This window comes from Trichechus manatus, unplaced genomic scaffold (genome assembly GCF_000243295.1).
Source record: "Trichechus manatus latirostris isolate Lorelei unplaced genomic scaffold, TriManLat1.0 scaffold00005, whole genome shotgun sequence".
NCBI lineage: Eukaryota > Metazoa > Chordata > Mammalia > Sirenia > Trichechidae > Trichechus > Trichechus manatus.
Genome location: NW_004443941.1, coordinates 17,911,224 through 17,933,504, shown reverse-complemented (window position 1 = coordinate 17,933,504; position 22,281 = coordinate 17,911,224). Strand labels below are relative to the sequence as shown.

General features: G+C 38.7%; 1 protein-coding gene across 1 annotated transcript in view; it reads left to right on the top strand.

Annotated features, from left to right (window-relative positions):
• Positions 1–22,281, top strand: part of CAMKMT (calmodulin-lysine N-methyltransferase) — a 456,979-nt gene that overhangs the window by 6,454 nt on the left and 428,244 nt on the right. Inside the window, exons 2-3 of the mRNA XM_004369498.2 lie at positions 11,884–12,056; positions 21,036–21,100. Coding sequence (XP_004369555.1) covers positions 11,884–12,056; positions 21,036–21,100 — 238 coding nt within the window. The remainder of the gene's footprint in view (positions 1–11,883; positions 12,057–21,035; positions 21,101–22,281) is intronic.

Below are 22,281 nucleotides of genomic sequence, written 5' to 3'. Positions count from 1 at the left end.
GACCTCCAGTTCTTGGGACTTGAGTCAGTGCCCTGCCATATTGCCTGCTGCTGATCTTGGGGTTTGTCAGCCTCTGTAGCCTGCGAGCCAGTGGCCTGCCATCTGACCTGCCAATCTTGGGTTCGTCAGCCCCTGCAGCTGCATGAGTCAGAAGCCTCCAGCCTGACACCTGACCCATGGACTTGGGACTTGCAGGCTCTACAACCGTGTGAGCCATTTCCTTGAGATAAATCTCTCTGTATGTATGTTTATGTATTTATGTATGCTTTACTGGTTTTGCTTCTCTAGAGAACCTAGCCTAAGACATTTGGTACTGAGAGTGGTTCTAGGAGGAGCCCTGGTGGCACAGTGGTTAAGTACTCGACTGCTAACCAAAAGGTTGGCAGTTAAAACCCACCAGCCTCTCCGCAGGAGAAAGATGTAGTTCTAGAGAAACAAAATTATAAGGATGAGTTTTCTAAATTAGTTCTCAAGTCTGACTTGTCTGAAAGGTGCTGATGACTCTGCCTCCAGTAGTAAAGAGGGCACTGCTAATCCATGGTGTGAGGTTGCAGTATTAATATGCAAAATATCACCACCAATAGATCAAGTATTGGTGACAAGTGGGGCTCTGGGTGATCGCATGTTTTATACTTTTCTACAGTTTTATCAGAATGAGAAGTATAAGGAAGCTGGTTGGTTCGTCCTACTTTCACTAGACAAAGTGGTAAAAGAAAGAGATGAGCTCAGGGCTTCAGAGTTACAGCTCAAGTGCCGCATGAAATACCTCAAAGTTGCCACTTGTGTCCTGAAAGAAAGCCTTATTTCTTGTATTAATAGAGCCGATACTGCTGAAAATCAAACCCAGATTTTTACTGTAAGAGTGGCTGAATTACAACACCAACTAAATTCCCAACCTCGAATAGTGTCTGAAGTTAAAGTGAGGGCATTGATTGGGAAGAAATGGGATCCTCAAACTTGGGATGGGGACATATGGGCAGATAATCTGGAAGCTGGGGACATTGAGCCCCTCAATTCTTTTGAATCACTCCAGCCAACAGATACAGCCCTCTTGCTTCCATCTGAAGAGATTACTCTATCTTTGTCTGCTAAGCTACCATCCCCAGTAAAACCATTATTCTCTCCGCCCCCATCTGATGAGATTAACCTAGCTGTGTTTGAAGAGCATTTGTCTGAGATATTTATTGCCTAGGATGGTGTCTGAGTCATTGCCTGGGGAAACACCAGGGGTAAATGCCTTACAAGACATTGCTGAATGCCCCTAGAACCCACCCTTACCACCCATTTTTACTTCTAGACCTATAACTAGATTTAAGTTCCAGTGAGCCCCATAAGATGAAATACAAAGTATGACCCAGGAGGAAGTATGCTATACTGCAAAAGAACTGCTTGACTTTTCTGAGATATGCAGACAGAAACTTGGAGAATATCTGAGGGAATGGCTATGAAGTGTGTGGGGTAATGGTGCAAGGAACATAAGGTTGTGTTGGTCTGAGTTTATTGATATGGGCCCACTAAGCACAGATCCTTCATTTAATGGTTCTGCTCGGAAAGGTTAGAAAGGAATCTAATAGTTTGACTGATTCACTGAGGTATGGATTAAGTGGTAGCCTATACTAAATCAAGTTGAAATGCCTACCGTGCCTTGGTATACTGTAGAAGAAGGTATCCAAAGGCTTAGGGAAAGTGGCATGTTAGAGTGGATTTATCTGGGTGGACCCACAGAGCCACCTGTGGAGTGCCCAGAGGACACACCTTTTACCACAATGGTGAGGAACAAATTTGTGACGGTAGCCCCAGCATCCTTGAAGACTGCTGTGATTTCTATTTTATGTGAGTCAGGTTTGACAGTGAGAACAACCCTAACTGAATTAATACACGTAACTGCAATGGAGTTGATTGGACCCTGTGGTAGTAGGGGCCAAGTGGTGGCACTTAACTGACAAAGACAAGGTGGGCGTGGTTACAGTAATGGACAGCAGAGTCAAAACAGTAATCAGAATAGTTGGACAGCAGAGTCAAGGCAGTAATCAGAATAGTCTGACTCCAATGGACTTATGGTGTTGGCTACTTAGTCATGGTGTCCTTAGGAGTGAAATAGATGGGAAATCTACTAAATATTTACTTGATCTGTACAAGTGGAAGAACTGTAGGTCAAATGAATGGCAGTCTAACTTGAATCGCCAGAATAGAGAGTCATGGCCCCTCAAGCAGTTCCCAGACTTGAGCAGGTTTACAGACCCACAATCCCTTGAATGAAGGGAAGGCCGGGTCCCCTTGAGGAAGGACCCCACTACACTGCCAAGAATTTTTACTATTAATCTTTCTCCCAGCCTTCCCCAAAGGGATCTACGGCCTTTTATAAGAGTGACTGTTCATTGGGGGAAAGGAAATAATCAGACTTTTTGGGGATTATTGGACACTGGCTCTGAACTGACACTAATTCCAGGAGACCCAAAGTGTCACTGTAGCCTATCAGTCAGAGTGGGAGCACATGGGAGTCAGGTTATTAATGGAGTCTTAGCTCATGTCTGTCTCACGGTGAGTCCAGTTGGTCCCTGAACCCATCCTGTAGTGATTTCCCCAGTTCCAGAATGCAGAATTGGAATAGGCATACTCGGTAACTGGCAGAACCCCCACACTGGATCCCTAACTTTTGGAGTAAGAGCTATTATGGTAGGAAAGCCAAGTGGAAGCCTTTAGAACTGGCTACTTAGAAAATTAGTAAACCAAAAGCAATACTATATTGCTGGAGGGATTGCAGAGATTACTGCCACCATCAAGGACTTGACAGATGCAGGGGTGGTGATTCCCACCATATCCCCATTCAACTCACTTGTTTGGCCTGTGCAAAAAACACATGGATCTTGGAGAATGACAATGGATTACCATAAACTTAAACTTGACTCTAATCGCAGCTGCTGTTCCAGATGTGATTTCATTGCTTGAGCAAATTAATACACCTCCTGGTACCTGGTATGTAGCTATTGAACTGGCCAATGTCTTTTTCTTGATTCCAGTTTCAAAGGATCTCCAGAAGCAGTTTGCCTTCAGTTGGTAAGACCAGCAATACACCTTCACTGTCCTACTTCAGTGGTATATCAGCTTTACAGCCCTATGGCATAATTTAGTCCACAGGGACCTTGATCACCTTTCCCTTCCACAAGATATCACACTAGTCCATTACATTGATGACATTATACTGATTGAACATAGTAACGAAGAAATATCAGTGACTCTGGACTTATTGGTAAGACATTGGCATGCTAGAGGGTAGGAAAGTAATCTGACAAAAATGTAGGCGCCTTCTACCTCAGTGAAATTTTGAGGAGTCCAGTAGTGTGGGGCATGTTGAGATATTCCCTCTAAAGTGACAGGTAAGTTGTTAAATCTAGCCCTTCCTACAACTAAAAAGGAGGCACAATGCCTGGTGGTCCTCCTTAGATTTCAGAGTTAACCTATTCCTCATTTGGGTGTGCTACTTCAGCCTATTTATCAACTGACTCAAATAGCTTCTTGTTTTGAGTGGGGCCTACAACAAGAGAAGACTCTGCAACAGGTTCAGGATGCTGTGCAAGCTGCTTTTCCACTTGGGCCATATGATCGAGCTGATCCATGGTGCTTGAAGTGTCAGTGGCAGCTAGAGATGCTGTTTGGAGTCTCTGGCAGGCCCTATTAGTGAATCACAGTGCAGACCCTTAGGATTTTGGAGCAAAGCCCTGCTATCCTCTGCAGATAACTACCCTCCTTTTGAGAAACAACTTTTGGCTTGTTACTGGGCTTAGTAGAGACTGAATGCTTAACCATGGGCCACCAAGTCACTGTGCAGCCTGAGCTGCCCATCATGAACTGGGCATTGTCTGACCCACAGAGCCATAAAGTTGGATGTGCACAGCAGCACTCCATCCTTAAATGGAAGTGGTATACATGAGATTGGGCCCGAGCAGGACCTGAAGGCACAAGTATGTTGCATGAAGAAGCGGCCCAAAGCCCATGGTCTCCACTCCTGTCACATTTACCTACCCTCTCCCAGTCTGTGCTTATGGCCTCATGGGAAGTTCCTTACGATCATTTGACTGAGGAAGGAAAACTCGTGCCTGGTTTACAGATAGTTCTGTGCAATATGCAGGCACCACTCAAAAGTGGGCAGCAGCAGCATTACATCCCCTTACTGGGATCTCCCTGAAGGACAGTGATGGCGGGAAATCCTCCAAATGAGCAGAACTTCAAGCAGTGTTCCTGGTTGTTCACTTTGCTTGGAAGGAGAAATGGCCAGATGTGCAATTGTATACTGATTCATGGACTGTGGCCAATGATTTGGCTGAGTGGTCAGGGACTTGGAAGAAACATGATTGGAAAATTGGAGACAAGGAGATATGGGGAAGAGGTATGTGGATAGACTTCTCTGAATGGGCCAAAGAAGTAAAGGTACTTGTGTCTCATGTGAATGCTCACCAGAGGGTGACCTTGGCAGAGGAGGATTTTAACAATCAAGTGGATAAAATAATGCATTCTGTGGAAACCATTCATCCTCTTTCTCCAGCCACTCCTGTCATTGCCCAATGGGCTCACGAACAAAGTGGCCATTGTGTCAGAGATGGAGGTTGTGCATGGGCTCAGCAACATGGACCTCCACTCACCAAGGCCGATTTGGCTACAGCTACTGCTGAGTGGCCAATCTGCAAGCAGCAGAGACCGACACTGAGTCCGCAGTATGGCATCATTCCTCGAGGCAATCAGCTAGCAACCTGGTGGCAGGTTGATTACATTGGACTGCTTCCATCATCAAAAGGGAGGTGTTTTGTTCTTAGTGGGATAGATGCTCATTCTGGATACAGTTTTTTCTTCCCTGCACACAATGCCTCTGCCAAAATTACCATCCATGGGCTCACAGAATGCCTTAACCACCATCATGGTGTCCCACACAGCATTGCCTCAGATCAAGGGACTCACTTAACTGCAAATGAAGTGTGGCAGTGGGCCCATGCTCATGGAACTCACTGGTCTTCATGTTCCCCATCATCCTGAAGCAGCTGGCTTGACAGAACGATGGAATGACCTGCTAAAGACACTATTATGGTGCTAGCTAGGTGGCAATACTCTGCAGAGTTGTGGCAGTGTTCTTCAGGAGGCTGTATATGCTCTAAACCAGCATCCAGTATATGGTGCTGTTTCTCCCATAGCCGGGATTCACAGGTCCAGGAACCAAGGGATGGAAATGGGAGTAGCACCACTCACTATTACCCCTAGTGACCTACTTTAAAATTTTGCTTCCTGTCCTCTGACCCTATGCTATGTGGGTCTAAGGTCTTAGTTCCAAAGGGAAGAATACTCTCATCTGGAGACACAACACTGATTCCATTGAACTGGACGTTAAGAATGCCACCGGGCCCCTTTGGGCTCCTCATGCCTCTGGATCAACAGGCAAATGCAGCTACAACCACGTGACTAGTTGCAGAAATGAGGACGGTAATTGTTATGAGTGTTTCTCCCTTGTGTGTGTGCATCAAATAATTTTCTTTTCTTTACTTATGTAAGTTGTAAATGGGGCTAGTGCATTTTTGGGTGTGTGCATGTTCATTGTATCATGTGAGGTACAAGTATGACTTTATAATTGTCTTTATTTAGATATTATGTATGGTTTAAGGATATGTGTACAGGTGCCAGGTTGACCACGGGTAAACTCTGATGGTTAAGGTTGTGTGTCAATTTGGCTGGGCCATGATAGCTCAGTGGTTTGGCAGTTACGTAATGATATAATTCGGCAGTTACGTAGTGATGTAGTTAGTCATCCTCCATTTTGTGTTCTGATGGGAGCAGCCAGTTGAAAGGGGAGTTTCCTTGGGAGTGTGGCCTGCATCCAGTATATATACAGGTGTTCTGGCAAAGCTCACTTGCTCTGGATCCTGCATCTGGCTCTTCATCATCTGACCTCCAGTTCTTGGGACTTGAGCCAGCGGCCTGCTGTATTGCCTGCCAGTCTTGGGAATCTTATGCTTCTGCAGTCTGTGAGCCAGTGGCCTGCTGTTTCACCTGCTGATCTTGGGATTTGTTGGCCCCTGCTGCTACGTGAGTCAGGAGAAGCCTCCAGCCTGATGCCTCACCCCCAGACTTGGGACTTGCCGGCCTCTACAATTGTGTGAGCCATTTCCTTGAGATAAATCTCTCTCTCTCTCTTTATATATATATGTTTATGTATGTATGTATACATGTCACTGGTTTTACTTCTCTAGAGAACCTAGCCTAAGATGCTAAATTTTGTTGGTTCTAGTGTAAACATACATTTCAGATTTATAAATGGATCTTTGCGTAGAACTCAATGCTTTTTTCCTTCAGATATTTGATATTTTGACGTGAACTTCTTTGGTACAGTTTTGATCTTTGATTAAATAGCTCATTGATCTAGGGGAGTGAGAAAATGCTTTGAGCATTTTCCTTTACCTCAAATAATTTCATTTGAGTATTATATAGTTATATGCATAGAGGTTGGAAGGAGATATTCTAAAAGTGGTCAAGGACACAGTTATACCTTGATGGGAGATTTGGGTATCTGTTCAGATAACAAAGCTATAAATATTATTGATGGCCTTAAAATAATCTTTTAACTAGAAAGAAATGTCAAAAGTAATTTGACTTGATCTCCTATTATAATTACTTTTCCTGAATATAGGCTACATAGAGAAATGTTTTGTTTCTTATTATATTACTTGTTACTTTCATTGAGTATCACCTTGTTGTCATATTGTGGATCATGAAATTTACTAAACTGTAAAAGCTCCTTTCAGTATTATACATGTGGTGACTTAAATAATTTTTTTACCTTGGTGATTTATAGTGCAATTACCTTGGCATCAGAATAATTCAATTAATGTAAAAAGCTATTTTGCTTTTTGGACTTTCATTGGACCAGATCCAAGACAATTTATAATATCTACATTTTACACTTATTTATTTGATTCATTTGTTTTTTCTTAAGAGTAAGCTCTGTTGAGTGGTTTGTTTACCTTTTGATGACCATTGTCAATAGATAATAGTAAGACCCTGATTTTGGTAAAGACTTTTAAAACAATTCATCTTTTCTTTTAATGAAAGTTTCAACTAAATCACATAGGCATCCTTTTCTGATCTCCATTTAAAAAACCATCCTTTTAAACATTCTACCTAGTCCACACGTTTTAAACAGATATTTTCCCATTAAGCTATATTCATACTGGTGTGTTTTCTTGCTTGGTTCTAATGTCGGTTTGCCCTTCTCCATATAAGATCTATGGCATTATTAGGGTCAGGGTTCCTTTTCAGATACCAGAAACCACGCTAGCTATTTCAAACGGAAGGGAGTTTAATGTAGTGAATTAAGTGCTTATAAAATCATTGGAGGGACTGCAGGAGCAGGCCAAGAAAGAGTTCTAGAACAACACAAAATCCCTGAATAGTACAAAGCTGGCCTGCCAAGGGAAATGCCACCTCTACCACAATGATGAACCTGAGACTGGCTCCAGTATTACATCACCTTAGCTGTGATCAGGAAGCTGCTGTGAGAACTATAGGCTCCAGAAGCACATCTTGCTTGCTAGATAAGTACCAGCAAAGGTGGTATCACTTGTGTTCTCACTCCCCATTAAACTAGAGAGTGAACAGGTGGGACCTCTGCCAAATCTGCTGCGGAAATAAATGAATTTACAGCTATATTTACTAGCAAAAATTGTAGAAATCGAGTTACTGCCATCTTTCTTTCTTTCAAATCTCATGTTAATGCGTCTGATGACTAAGCCAGAATCACACCTGGAATCTAGCTGCTGGGAGTCTGGGAAATGTAGTTTCTAGCTTTTTAGCTCTATAATATAGGAAAGTACTTGAGAAAAAAGTTGGAACCGATGTTTGATGCCAGTCTACCATAATGTCCACAAGCAGAGGTGTTAAATGAGTTCAGCTTCTGGAGTCAGAATGCCTGGATTTAAACTCTACCTTCACTGCTTCCAAGCTCACTGACAAAGGGCAAATTACTTGACCTCCCTGTGCCTCAGGTGCCTCAGTTTCCTCCCTTCTATAATGGATATCCATCCATAGGGTCGTGTAAGGATTTCGTGAAGAGATTAAGATTTGCAGTAGTTCTTAGACATGTGGTGTAATTTACTGGTGAGCAGTCTGGGCCTGGAATTTTCTTTGTGGTAAGGTTTTTATTTATGGATTCATTTTTAAAAAACAGTTTAGGACTATTTAGATTTTCTATTCTTTCTTGTATCAATTTTGATAATTACATTTTTCTAAGAATTTGTCCATTTAATTTAAATTTTCAAAGTTAATTTTCATAATATCCCCCTTACTATTATTTTTTAATGTCTTTAGGAGAAAATATTGAAATTGTCAAGGATTTCGTTTTACTTGGATCCACAGTCAGTGCCCATGGAAGCAGCAGTCAAGAAATCAAACGTATTGCATTGGGCAAATCTGCTGCAAAAGACCTCTTTAAAGTGTTCAAAAGCAAAGATGTCACTTTGAGGACTAAGGTGCACGTGACCCAAGCCATGGTGTTTTCACTCGCCTCATATGCATGCGAAAGCTGAACGATGAATAAGGAAGACTGAAGAAGAATTGATGCCTTTGAATTATAGTGTTGTTGAAGAATATTGAATATACCATGCAGTGCCGAAAGAATGAACAAATCTTTCTTGGAAGAAGTACAGCCAGAATGCACTTTAGAAGTGAGAATGGCGAGACTTCATCTCATGTATTTTGGACATGTTATAAGGAGGGACCAGTCCTTGGAGAAGGACATCATGCTTAATGGAGCATTTAATACATTTATATTTAGTGGAATTACTGATAGATTTGAGTTTAAATCTACTATCTTTTTATGCTTTCAATATATCCCACCAATTTTGTATTCCCTTTTCTCCCTTTATTGCTGTCTTCTGGATTAATACTTTTTCTTATGATTTTTCTCCCTTTAAAATTGAAGTTATACATTCTATTACTTATTTTTTTTAAATTTCATTGTGATTTAGGTGAAAGTTTACAGTGCTGATTAGTTTCTTATTCAAAAATTTATATACAAATTGTTTTGTGACATTGATTTAATCCCCGCATTGTGTCAGCACTCTCCCCCTTTCCTTTCCACCCCGGTCTCCCCGTGTCCATTCGTCCAGTTTTCCTGCCTTCTCAACTCTGCTTTCGGGCAGGTGTTGCCCATTTGGTCTTGTATATTTGATTGAACTAAGAAGCACGTTGCTCACTTGTTTTATCCACCTGTGTAATCTTTGACTGAACGGTAAACTTCGAGAGTGATTTCAGTTCTGAGTTAGTAGGATGTCTGGGGGCCATAGTCTCAGAGGTTCTTCCAGTCTCTGTCAGACTAGCAAGTCTGGTCTATTTTTTTGTGAATTTGAATTTTGTTCTACATTTTTCTCCCCGTCTGTTCGAGACCTTCTATTGTGATCCCTGTCATAGCGGTTGGTGGTGGCAGCCGGGCACCATGTAGTTCTAGTTCTGGGCTCAGGCTGGTGGAGGCTCTGGTTCATGTGGTCCATTAGTCCTTTGGACTCATATTCTCCTTGTGTCTTTGTTTCTCTTTCTGCTTTGCTCCAGATGGGATGGGACCAATAGATGTATCTTAGATAGCTGCTCGCCAGCTTTTAAGACCCCAGGTGCTACTCACCAAAGTAGAATTTTGAACATTTTTTTAAATGAACTATATTATTCCGGTTGACCTAGATGTCCCCCTAGACCATAGTCGCCATCCCTTAGCCCCAGTAACTTGGTCCCTCAAGGTGTTTGGATGTGTCTTGGAAGCTTCTATGACTTTGCCTTAGTCAAGTTGTGCTGACTTATCCTGTATTGTGTGTTGTCTTTCCCTTTACCAAAGTTAACACTTGTCTACTATTTAGTTAGTGATTTCCTCTCCCCACCCCTCCCCTCCCTTGGAAACATCAAAAAAATTTTTTTTTCTTTCACTCTTCTTTTTGTTAACCATGAAAATACAGGAACCTTTACACCCTTTAACATCATTTACCTACCTTGCAATTTATATGCGCTTTTTATCATGTGTTTTAATTCTATTTTTAAACACCAAAATGTTATTGCTGTGTCATATTGTCACAGTTCATTTGGATTTACCCACATTTTTATCCTTTTATTGCTCTTCCTGTATTTCTGACCTTCCAAGTGGGATCATTTCCCTTCTGCTTGAAGAATACTCTTTAGTATTTCTTTCAGTGTGAGTCTGCTAATGGCAAATTCTCTTGGTTTATATTTGTCTGAAAATGTCTTTATCTTCATTCTTGAAGGAAAATTTCACTGGATTTAGAATTCTAGGTTGGCAGTGTTTTTCTTTCAATACTTTAAAGATATTACTGTGGTGTTTTCTGGCTTTTGTCTTTTTTTTGTGAATTTGAATTTTATTCTACATTTTTCATTATGGATTGTGATTAAATCAACACATTGAGTTTTTGATTTTCATAATTGTATTTTTCAGTGCTGAAACTGGGAGTAGTTCTTCTCTATGTGACTGTGCTACCGACTGGATTTGGTTTTATTTGTTTCTTTTTGAAATCCGCTATGCTTTTTAATTTATTTTTGTGAGCAATTGTAGTTTTGTCAGAATTTTCTCTTTCAAAATTCTCCAACTTGTCTTTTATTTCCATAAACATACTAAACATTGCTATTTTAAAATCTGTGTCTGGTAATTCCTACGTGTCAGTTGGGTTGCTGTATGTGCCTATGGGTCAGTTTCCGTCTTCTCAAATTTTTTTTTTTTTTTTTTTGGTTATTTTTGTTTGTGAGTTAGAGAGTGATTTGAAACATTGTTTGTAGAAGTAATTTGAGGCCTAGGAGGAATTTACTTCTACTGGGCACTTGGGGATATAGTAGTGTCTTAGTCATCTGGTGCTACTGTAACAGAAATACCACAAGTGGATGGCTTTAACAAAGAGAAATTTATTCTTTCCAGTCCAGTACGCTACAAGTCCAAATTCAGGGTGTCAGCTCCAGGAGAAGGCTTTCTCCATCGGCTCTGGAGGAAGGTCCTTGTCATCAGTCTTCCCTTGGTCCAGGAGCTTCCTTGTGTAGGAACCTCAGGTCCAAAGGACATGCTCTGCTCCCAGCACTGCTTTCTTGGTGGTATGAGGTTCCCATGTGTCTCTGCTCGCCTCTGTCTTTTATATCTCAAAAGAGATTGGCTTAAGACACTGTACAATCTTATATACCTCATCAGTATAACTGCCGCTAATCCATCTTATTAGGTCATAGTGATTGAATTTACAGCACATAAGGAAGTCACATCAGATTACAAAATGGTACACAATTATACAATACTGGGAATCATGACCCAGCCAAGTTGACAGATATTTTTAGGGGACACAATTCAATCCATGACAAGTAGCAGTCTATAATTAATTTTATCTAGTTCCAGAGATAGAGATGATGTGTAACTGGTCTACTTCCTATTCTTTCTTACTAGTAAGGGTCCTGACTCAAAGTATGTGAGATTACCGGAGCCAGTCTCTGCCCCTGGCTTGGTAGGCTTTGACCTTTTGCCCCCTATCTCCATAGGCCGTTAAAAAGTGCTGCTTCTCTTCTCAGCTCATTTGGAATTGACAAATACCGCTAGGACAAAAGTGGTTGCAAAAGCCAAGCTCATTTCTGTAGATTGCCATCTTGTTTTAGATATTAGACTGGTAAATCGTCACGATCTTCCTCGCTTTTTGACGCCTTCACATAATGTTTTTAAATATTTTGCTCATCTCTTCTAGTTGTGTTCAATAGGAGGGTTAGTCTGAATTATTTAATCTGCCATTATTGCAAATGGAAGTCCCCATATAATTTACATTTTGAACAGTTATCATATGTTTATGTAATATGACCACAATATTTGGTTTTATTTAAAAGGTTCTGAAGCAAAACCACCTGGATGATTGTCTCCGACGCGTGTCTGTAAGAAGATTTGAATCATTTAATCTGTTTTCAGTAACAGAAAGCAAAAAAAGGGAAACTGAAGAAGAGGTTGGTACATGGGTCCAGTATACAAGTGTCTTCTATCCTGAGTACAGTATCTCCTTAAGGTAACCGTCATTCTAGTTTATATTCTTTTTAATCACTATTTTCTCCTGTAGAAGAAAAACAATCTAATCAGAATCTCATCATTCTGTTGAGTTTGCAGGTAATCTTTATCAGAATTTAGGTTTTGCAACTTGGTATTAGGAAATCTGGCTGCTTTAACTGGGTATTGCTATATTGTCAGTACTAAGGAAAAATTTCTCAGGACCGTAGTGACATGTGAGATACAGTGGACTGTAAATCAAATAATTCATTTAATGGTTCGATCATAGCATTTGATGATGACACAAAGTCAAGTTCTTTCTGAGGCACAGAAGGCTGAAAGTGAAAACAGGATTTTCCCAGACTACTCTTTAAGTAGTAGTTATCTGACAAATCAAGCTTTGGTATTTTTCCATTCATGTTTTGTCACTTTCAGAATAGAACTTTAAGAATAGGAGGAGAAAATTCACTGAAAACACTGTTATTGTGAGAAGTACACAGACTTTTCTGGCTTTAAAAGTCGTTAGAAAAGAGGTAAGAGAGTTACAGACTGCAGTAACAAGATGCCACTGTTACTGCATTAATTTTCTCTCACACTTATGGTCTAGCATGTTGCAATATTACTGGAGGTGTTTGAGGTTATAAAATCTGCCTTTTCTGACAGGATTTCACATTTTCAAAGAGAGAAAGAGCAGATTGACAGTAGCGGTAAGAGTAAAGAACGTATTTTAAGTGGAAATGTGATGGAATGAGGGTTAAGTGAGGCTAGGAATACTTCCAAGAAGAAAAAAAAAAGCCTTCACAACGGTCATCTATTTATAGTTTATGTTTCTTGAACGATTTTAGTTTCTAATATCTAAGCTTTGAAAGATACCATAGTAGCCCAAAATTTGGGATTTGGATAAAAATTGATTTAGATGGACAGAGAAGAACAATTAGAATCTGGTTTCATAATATTGTTTTATTGAAAGCTCCAAGTAGCAGATGGAGCGCTGGTGGTGCAGTGGTTAAGTGCTCGGCTGCTAGCCAAAATGTCATCAGTTCAAATCCACCAACCGCTCCTTGGAAACCCTGTGGGACAGTTCTACTCTGTCCTACAGGGTCACTATGAGTTGGAATCGACTCAACGGCAATGGGTATTAAGTAGAAGGTAAAAACTTAGGGATTTATGAGCTTGTTTGTACATTTATTATGAGATTCTGATTAGACTACCATAGCCTCCTTGCATTCTGATGGAGATAATCAGTTTGGTCCCAGGTTAGGAAGGAAAGAAAAATATATTAAATATGTACTACGTTCCAGGTGGAGCCCTGGTGGTGCAGTGGTTAAGAGCTATGGCTGCTAACCAAAAGGTCGGCAGTTCAAATCTACCAGCTGCTCCTTGGAAACCCTATGGGGCAGTTCTACTCTGTCTCATAGGGTCACTATGAGTCAGAATCGATTTGATGGCAACAGGTTTATGTCCCACGTACAGAGCTAGGTGCTTTGGTATATTCTATTTCATGACAGTAATTCTGTGAGGTAGAAATGAAGACAATTAAACAGTTAGAAGATAGTATCTGTAAGGAAATAAAAAAGAAGAAAAACAGAGTGATCCAGTAGTGATCTTCATATACAACATTCTAAAATTTATCTTCTACATCCATTAGTGACAAGAAACAGTAAATATAAATTGTAGTCAAAACAATCTCCTGACCTCTTTAAGCTCTGGTAGGGCTTAGCCGTGAAGAATGTGAAATCTCTTCTTGAGATCTTTCATAATAAGGCATGGCTATCCTCCAGGCAGGAACGACTTCAGTGTAGTATTATCTGCGGCTCAGCCTGTTATGCTGGATACCCCTCCAGCAGCAGGTTCTTTGTGATATATTCATTTTTGAGAGAGTAAATAAACATATGACTATAAATATGACATTGAATCCTAACTTATGGAGAGACAGGTGACTGAGCTAAAATGTTGTTCTTGATGGCTGCCAAGATTTTTTCCATTTTTCAAACTCATAAAGCAATGGGTATCTTTCTACATTAGTGCAAAATGACAATAGCATAAGCACGTAGAACTCTAGAACTGAATGTGGTCTTAGAATAAATCATAAAACCAATGGTAAAACATTAATAATGGCTGACAATTGAGTGCCTACTATGTGAAAAGCATTGCTGTGAGTGGTTTGCATGTATTAGCTTATTCAGTCAACCTTATGAGATCAGTACTGTTATTTTGCAAATGATGTTATGGATTGAATTATGTCCCCCCAAAATATGTTGGAATCCTAACCCCTATACCTGTGGGTGTAGTTCCATTTAGGAATGGGGTTTTCTTTGTTATGTTAATGAGGCCGTATCAGTGTAGGATGTGTCCTAAACCTAACCACTTCTGAGTGATAAAAAGAACAGATTAGGCACAGAGAGAAGCACACATGGTAAGAGAGATGCCACATAAAGATCCTGAAGATCGCTAAAGTACATTTACTTTGAATTTCTAGTTGTATCTTGTTTATGAGGAGCCCTGGTGATGCAGTGCTTGAATGCTCTGCTGCTAACCAAAAGGTTGGCGGCTCGAACACACCAGCTACTTCGAGGGAGAAAGATGAAAGATGTGGCAATCTGCTTCCGTAAAGATTACACTCTTGGAAACCCTATGGGACAGTTCTACTCTGTCCTATAGGTCGCTATGAGTCAGAATTGACTCAACGGCAATGAGGATCTTGTTTGTGTTTTTAAAGGTATGTAAGCAGTGACTATAAGTCAGAATTGACTTGAGGGCTTATAACAACAACAAGCAGTGACCTAAATTTAAACTTTGACCATTATTTTCTATCAGCCTTACATGAGGATACTTAAAGGACTAAAGAGTCTCCCTTAGCAACTTTTCATCAGAAGCCAAAGTCTGGTGACATATTAGGTTATAAAGTCCCCAAGATCTGCTGCCTTTCTGTATACCTGAGGATGGTTAACTCTTAATACCTACTATGTTCCAAAGTAAGTATTAAGAGTTAGGAAATTAAATTTAGAGTTGATAAGGTATGATTCCTAATGTATTCCTTGTCAAACTCCTCTTGCTTTTTGTTTTTCCTTAAAATTTTATAGAATTAGCACCTGCCATTAGATAGATGCTCATATAGAAAACTAAGATATACCAGGAGATGTTTATGCTAAAAATCTTTTATTAAAAATTCTCTCTTCCTGTCTTATAAGCTGCAGTTTATTATTCTGTACAATTTACTGTAGAGTTACTTGTTTCCCAACCCCTAAATCTCTATTTCAGTGCAGCGGGAATTTCCATTATCTGGAAGCTTTAAAATACTTCCATTATATTTGGAATCATAGAAGTGCCTGAGTTATTCATTTATAAATGTGTACATACCTTAGGTATAGAAAAAGCTGAGAGGCCGGAACTGTCCTTCTTTCTTTGTATAAGAGGAATGTCGCTCCGATAATTGCTGAATTGGGAGGCTGGCACTGTTGACTTTCGGTTTGTCCTGGGAGCTTAGAATGAGCAAAAAGTCAAGAATGACTTTGTCTTTGCCTGTGGTGCATCTTTTTCGTACAACAAATGTACTGCAGCAAGATCATGTACTGGCTTCTGTAGGAGAAGGAAAAAAAAAACCCAAACTCCCACCGCAGTGAACTTGGTATGTACCCTGTGGCTGCTTAAACCCAAAAACCAAACCTGTTTTCATCGAGTCAATTCTGACTCATAGCAACCCTATAGGACAGAGTAGAACTGCCCTATAGGGTTTCCAAGCAGCAGCTGGTGGATTCGAACTGCCGACCTTTTGGTTAGCAGCTGAGCTAGGGCTCTGCCACTAGGGCTGCCTGTGAGTGCTTAGTAAGTAAAAACTAGTGCCTGGAATGGTATGCTTATGAAATTAGATGTATGGTAGATTATCCTTATATGTGTGGTATATCACAGACAACTGTTTAGATCTTGGCAATGCTGACGTCTGAGGCAAATATGAATAATGAATTTATATTTAAAAGTTTTAGTAAAATGTTTTAATGTTAGTAGTGATATGAAAGGCAATAATCAGTAACACGGTTTAGTTCTCTTGCGTTTTATCTTGTATTTTCATAGGAACTCTATAGGATTTTAAAAATATGATCCAGTCTGTGTGGAAAAATAAAGACTAGTCCATGGAGTCATAGTTTCGTGTAACTTAAACTTCACAGATACAGGCCAATTGTGTGTTTTCTAATTTGTTTTTAACTTCAGTCATGATTATATAGTTTGATTACATATAATTATACTCAAAGTTTCAATTTACTATTCCCATGAAAATTTGTTAAAGTTTAATATATTACATGTAGAAATCACCTACCAATTTTCTATAACTAGTACATGTAAGACTGAAAATAATTTCTTCAGCCTTTTTTTTTTTTTTTTAAACTTTAAAGCAAGTTTCAGGTAGAATCAAGTTTTTCAAACATTTCCTTCCGAAAACCCTTCCTCTTTGTTCTTCTGCAGCATTTTAGGGCCCATTCCACCCTCTGGCTTACCTTTTTTGGGACACCAATTTTCTTTTTAATAGAGGTAAAATTCACGTATCATAAAATCCACCATTTTATTTATTTTAAAGAGTACAATTCAGTGTTTTTTAGGGATTTCACAGAGTTGTTCAACCATCACCACTATTTAATTCCAGAACGTTTTCATCACTCCAGAAAGAAACCCCGTGCCCATTAGCATTCACTCGTCATCATTCCTTTCCTCTCCCAGAAACTCCTGGCAACTGCTTACCTACTGCCTGTCTCTATGGATTTGCCTATTCTGGACATTTTATATAAATAGGATCATATAATATGTGGCCTTTTATATCTTTTTTCTTTCACTTAGCATAATGTTTTTAAGGTTCATCCATATTGTAGCATATATCAGTATTTCATTCCTTTTTAATGGCTGCATAATATTCCACTTGTCATGGATTGAATTGTGTCCCCCCAAAAACTGTGTGTAGCAACTTGGCTAGGTCACGACTCCCAGTATTGTATGATTGTGTTATCTGATGTGATTTCCTTATGTGTTGTAAACTCTACCACTATGATGAGAGTATATGTGATCTCCTCATGTGTTGTAAACTGTATCACTGTGATGAGTTTATACTGATGAGGTTGACAAGATTAGTGTCTTAATGCAGTCTCTTTTGAGATATAAAAGAGGGAAACGAGCAGAGATACATGGGAACCTCGTACCACCAAGAAGGCAGTGCTGGGAGCAGAGCGCATCCTTTGGACCTGAGGTTCCTGTGCAGAGAAGCTCCCAGACCAAAGGAAGACTGATGACATGGACTTTCATCCAGAGCCGATGGAGAAAGCGTTCCCCTGGAGCTGATGCCCTGAATTTGGACTTGTAGCCTACTGGACTGTGAGAGAATAAAATTCTCTGTAAAACCATCCACTTGTGGTATTTCTATTGGAGCAGCACTAGATGACTAAGACACCACTGTATGACTAGATCACATTTTGTTTATCCATTCATTGGTTAATGGACATTTGTTTGGGGTATTTCCACTTTTTGGATATTGTGGACATGATACGGTGAAAATTTGTGTACAATTTTTGTGTGGACATACGCTTCCATTTCTGTTGGATATACACCTAGGAGCAGAATTGCTGGGTTACATGGTAACTCTGTTTTAACTTTTTGGGTAATTGCCAAACTGTTTTCCACAGTTGCTGCACCATTTTATATTCCTACCAGCAGTGTATGAGAGTTCCAGTTTCTCCACACAGTCACCCACACTTGTTATTTCCCTCTCTTTTTTTTAAATTAAAAAAAAAAATTTTTTTTTTAAATCTATGCTTTTTAATTACGTATAGCCTGTCCTCGTGGGTGTGAAGTGGTATCTTATTGTGGTTTGGATTTTCCTTTACCTAATGAGTAATGATATTGAACATTTTTCATGTGCTTATTGGCCATTTTATATCTTCTTTGGAGAAATGTCTCTTCAAGTTCTTTGCTCATTTTTACTTAGGTTGATATCTTTTGTTGTTGTTGAGTTGTAATAGTTCTTTATATATTCTGGATACTAGACTCTTATCAGCTATATGATTTGTAGGTATTTTCTACCATCCTATGGGTTGTCTTTTCACTTTCCTGATGCACGGAAGTATTTCATTTTGATGAAGTCCAATTTATCTATTTTTTTCTTTTGTTACTTGTGTTTTTGGTGTTATATTTAGCCCTTGGCTTCCTTTTAAACTCTAGTTTCAATGTCTTGTTACCCTTAGGCTTCAAATTTTTTCCGTAGCAGCTTTTTTTTTTCCTCTTCAAATGATCAACTGCCCCAATGGCTTGCTTCTTAGTCTTTACCCTTTAGGCTACTCTTGGGAAGAAACTCAGAGACCCTCAGTTTTAGGATAGCTTTATGCGCTTATAAAAAAAATTGGTTGGTCCTGGGGAGAACAATCTGGCCATTGGTAATTAAAGCTTTAGAAACAACTTAAAGCTTTGAAGTTCAGGAAAAAGATGGAGTGAACTTTTAGTACTGTCAGTATGCTGGCAAAAATTTTGCATTATCCTGTAGCATTAGTTACCGGTAACATGCTAAGACTAAAGTTTGTAAGGATGTAATTTTGAAAAAGTCCCTTCTGGCATTTCTGCCTAACTACATGGTACAGGTAACACCTAGGCAAACAATTGAAAGATTAAGGGCAGACAAGATCTTACAGAGTTTACACTTAACAAAAAGTAGATGACCCAGTAAACAGAGAATAGTCCTTGAGTTTGGACTAACAGAAGGCAACTTGAAGCCAAATAAACTGAATCTTTATCACATCTGTATTCATAGCAATTTTTCTATAATTATCACTAATTCTTACACTATTGAAGGCAGTGCTTGTAACATTCTTTCATGAGATACCATGTGTTAGGGTTTCTAGACTTCATAGGCCATTGTTCTTCATTTTTGTAAGAATTTTAGAGGTGTGGGATTAGTTTTTGGGTTTCCCTGCCCCCACTCAGGCTGTACTTTCTGGTTCTTTGCTTTCAGAAATAATGTTTTGAAGAATGACAAGGTCTGTTTTACCAATAACTCTGAAAATCACACTTTTAATTTTGAATAGTGCTTTTAACTTTTTAATATAAAGTTCACATCTATGATCTCGGTTTCTGTTTTTTAGAAATATTTAACTTTTTGAAAAATATGTGCATTTTTTTCTCTACTCTTGTCTTAGATTTAATTTTACATATTTAGCTTGTGGGGGGGGTGGCGCTGCATGAGAGAGAGGAAGAGGGAGGGGGAGGAAGGAGAGAGAGGGAGTGGGGGAAGGACTGAGAGCACATAAGCAAGTAAGCAACAAAGAAAGTTTGTATTTAAATGATCTAGGCCATAAGCAATTGCACTTTTAGGAATTTATCTTAAGGAAATAATCAGAAATTGGCCTAATGATATTTCCACAAGAATGCTGATTGAAGCAGTATGTATAATAGCACAAAATGGCACAATCTAAAAATCTAACAAAGTGTTGGTTCAATAAATTATGGTACATTGAACTACTTGACAGCCATTAAGAGTATGTTACTGGACAATACTTAATGAAGTGGGAAATTTTACAATATGTTTAATAATAACATAAAAAGTTACAAAACAATATAGACAATGTGCTTTTGTTTATTTAGTGAAAGGAATATGAACATAGAATAAGATTTGAAGGCTACGTGCAAAAAATATTAACTGTGGATATCACTACATGTTAGGATTATCAACAGTTTTTGTGTTTGTGTGTCTGCTTTTATGCATTTTTAGATTTTTCTTGAAGGAACCATATGTTGCTTTTCTATTTAGGAAAATTTTTTTTGTTTTTTTGCTTCTGTGCTGACCATTGTAATAGTATCATCTTGCATTTTAAATGTGACTTTGTTCCTCTTCTCTTGTCTTACACGTACACTGTGGTTCTCCATAATATTAGAGTAAATAGCCTCATCTGTACCTCGAATCTTGTATGCGCAGAGAAGTTAGAGAATCATTTTATTATGATGATGAAGGATTGGTTTGTGGTTGGTGACTTTGTTTGATTAGATTATAATACTGTTAAGTTTAGTGCTTATTTGGCTGGTTGTGATCGCAAATAACTTTATTCAATCCCACTCAGTCTCTCTCTCAAAGAACTAGGCCCCCATGATGGAAATAAAAAGCTCATTCTTTCCGGAAAGGATAATACAGTTTACATGTATTCTGTTATTATATTTATCATTTCTCATAAATATTAATTGCAAAATTAAAGTAGTGTTGATGCAAGTAAATTTTATTGTGAGTTATTAATGGCTGTTATAAACTATTTAACATCCTAAAGAACTACGGCTGTAAGTTATATGGGGGAGAAACAGAAGATTGTAGATGGCGTAGCACCGATTTTTCATGTCATTGGAAAAGTAACTCAAACCGTACAACCTGTTGTTTCCATTTGTATATGAAAACTACTAACTTTCATAAGTATTAGTGAAGTGTCGGCAATCACCTCAAATACTTAAGGGGCTGTCAAGTGAAGAGGGACTAGAATTAAAGATGCTATAAGTAAGATTAGTGGGGAAAATTTGTCAAAACTCGTCCCACCAACAGAACTGCCTGGAGATGGAATGCATAGACCTTAAGATTGGTTAGTGTTTTGTGACTGAAAGTTTGAATTCCTTGCTTCTGCAGAGTGAGAGAGTGTTTTTCTTTTGACCCTGACATTTTTTAAGTGTAAGTTGTTTTGTTGTTGATTTTTTTTTCATTAGAAATGTTAAGAATTTACCCCATCTTTATATAACTAAAACAACGATGGACCAATTCGTTCATGCTTTAAAATGTAGGTTAATCATCAAGAATTGTCATTACATTTAATATTCACAGGGCTATATTCTGTTATTTCTTTTCCTTCTCCCTCTAGTGGGCAGGAAATGTTTTTAAAATATAACATTGGAAGTATGTTTTGGGTTTATAGCAATGCGCAGTTTCATCTTTTCTAAACTTCAAGAAATGTTAATATTTCAGAATCATTAAAGAAAATGCTTTATTCCTTTCTAGGCATAATAATGGATCCTTGAATGTTGAAGATGTGCTTACCAGCTTTGACAATACAGGAAATGTTTGTAAGTTATACGCTTAGTATAGAAAAATGTATTTAGTGTTTTAAAAAGTGAACTTATAATTTTTTTCTCACTTATGTTTATTGTACTGTATATAAATTAATATCAGTATATTTAATTTTTTTTGGAAACTTATTGTCTTTAGTTGCAAAATAAAATGCAACTACTAAATGGGATGAGGCAATTTTTATACTTTGTAGTTGTGTGTGTGTGTGTGTGTGTGACAGAATGTAGGTCAGAAGGAACACTGGACTCTTTAGTACATCCCTTTTGTTACTTGTTTCCATTTTGACCCTCTCAGTTCATCCAGCAGAGGGTCTGTCTCGTCCTCTTTGCTATGTTTTGGATGCTTACTTTTCCAATCCCTGCTTCTTTCCTCTTTCACTACCGAATAATCCCAGAGCATGTTTCTTTGGTGCTAATATACTTTAAAACAAGAGTGTTTTTGCTTTATGCAATATTATAGTGTTATGAAGTTTATTGAATTTTCATCTCAGCTTCTGATTAAGTGGTGATAGATTGCTGCACTGGTTATGTAATTTGACCTGTTGATGTATTGACTATTTAATGAAGGTTTAATTCTTACTTCAGTTCAACAGATGTTTTTTGAGTGCTGTGCTAGGTACAAAGATGCATGCTCTATAGACAATTTACGGAGACAAATCACTGAATTAATTATAAATGATGTTATACAATGAAAGAAATCAGCTACGAATAGCTTTATGTCACTGAAGTGAGCAACATACCATGATAGGAGCTGCGTACTCCTGCATATTTGGTTACATAGTATTTTTCTGCTAAGATAGTTAATTTTTAGTGAAAAATGACAATTTTAAATGTGAAAATAGTGGTCAAATACTTTTTTCTCAAAGGAAAATTCAGAACTGTAGCTATTTACTGTCTTAACATAAAATAATGTACTTTACTACCAATACTACTTTATCAAAACCCCAAACCCCTTGCCATTGGGTCCAGCTCATAGTGACCCTATAGGACAGAGTAGAACTGCCCCATAGGGTTTCCAAGGCTGTAAATCTTTGGAAGCAGAATGCCCCATCTTTCTCTGTGGAGCGGCTGGTGGGTTCCAACTTTTCATTTAGCAGCCAAGCACTTTACCACTGCTCCACGAGGGCTCCTTCTGCTTTATCAAATGCTCTCTAATTTTAGATCTGCATAGAATAATG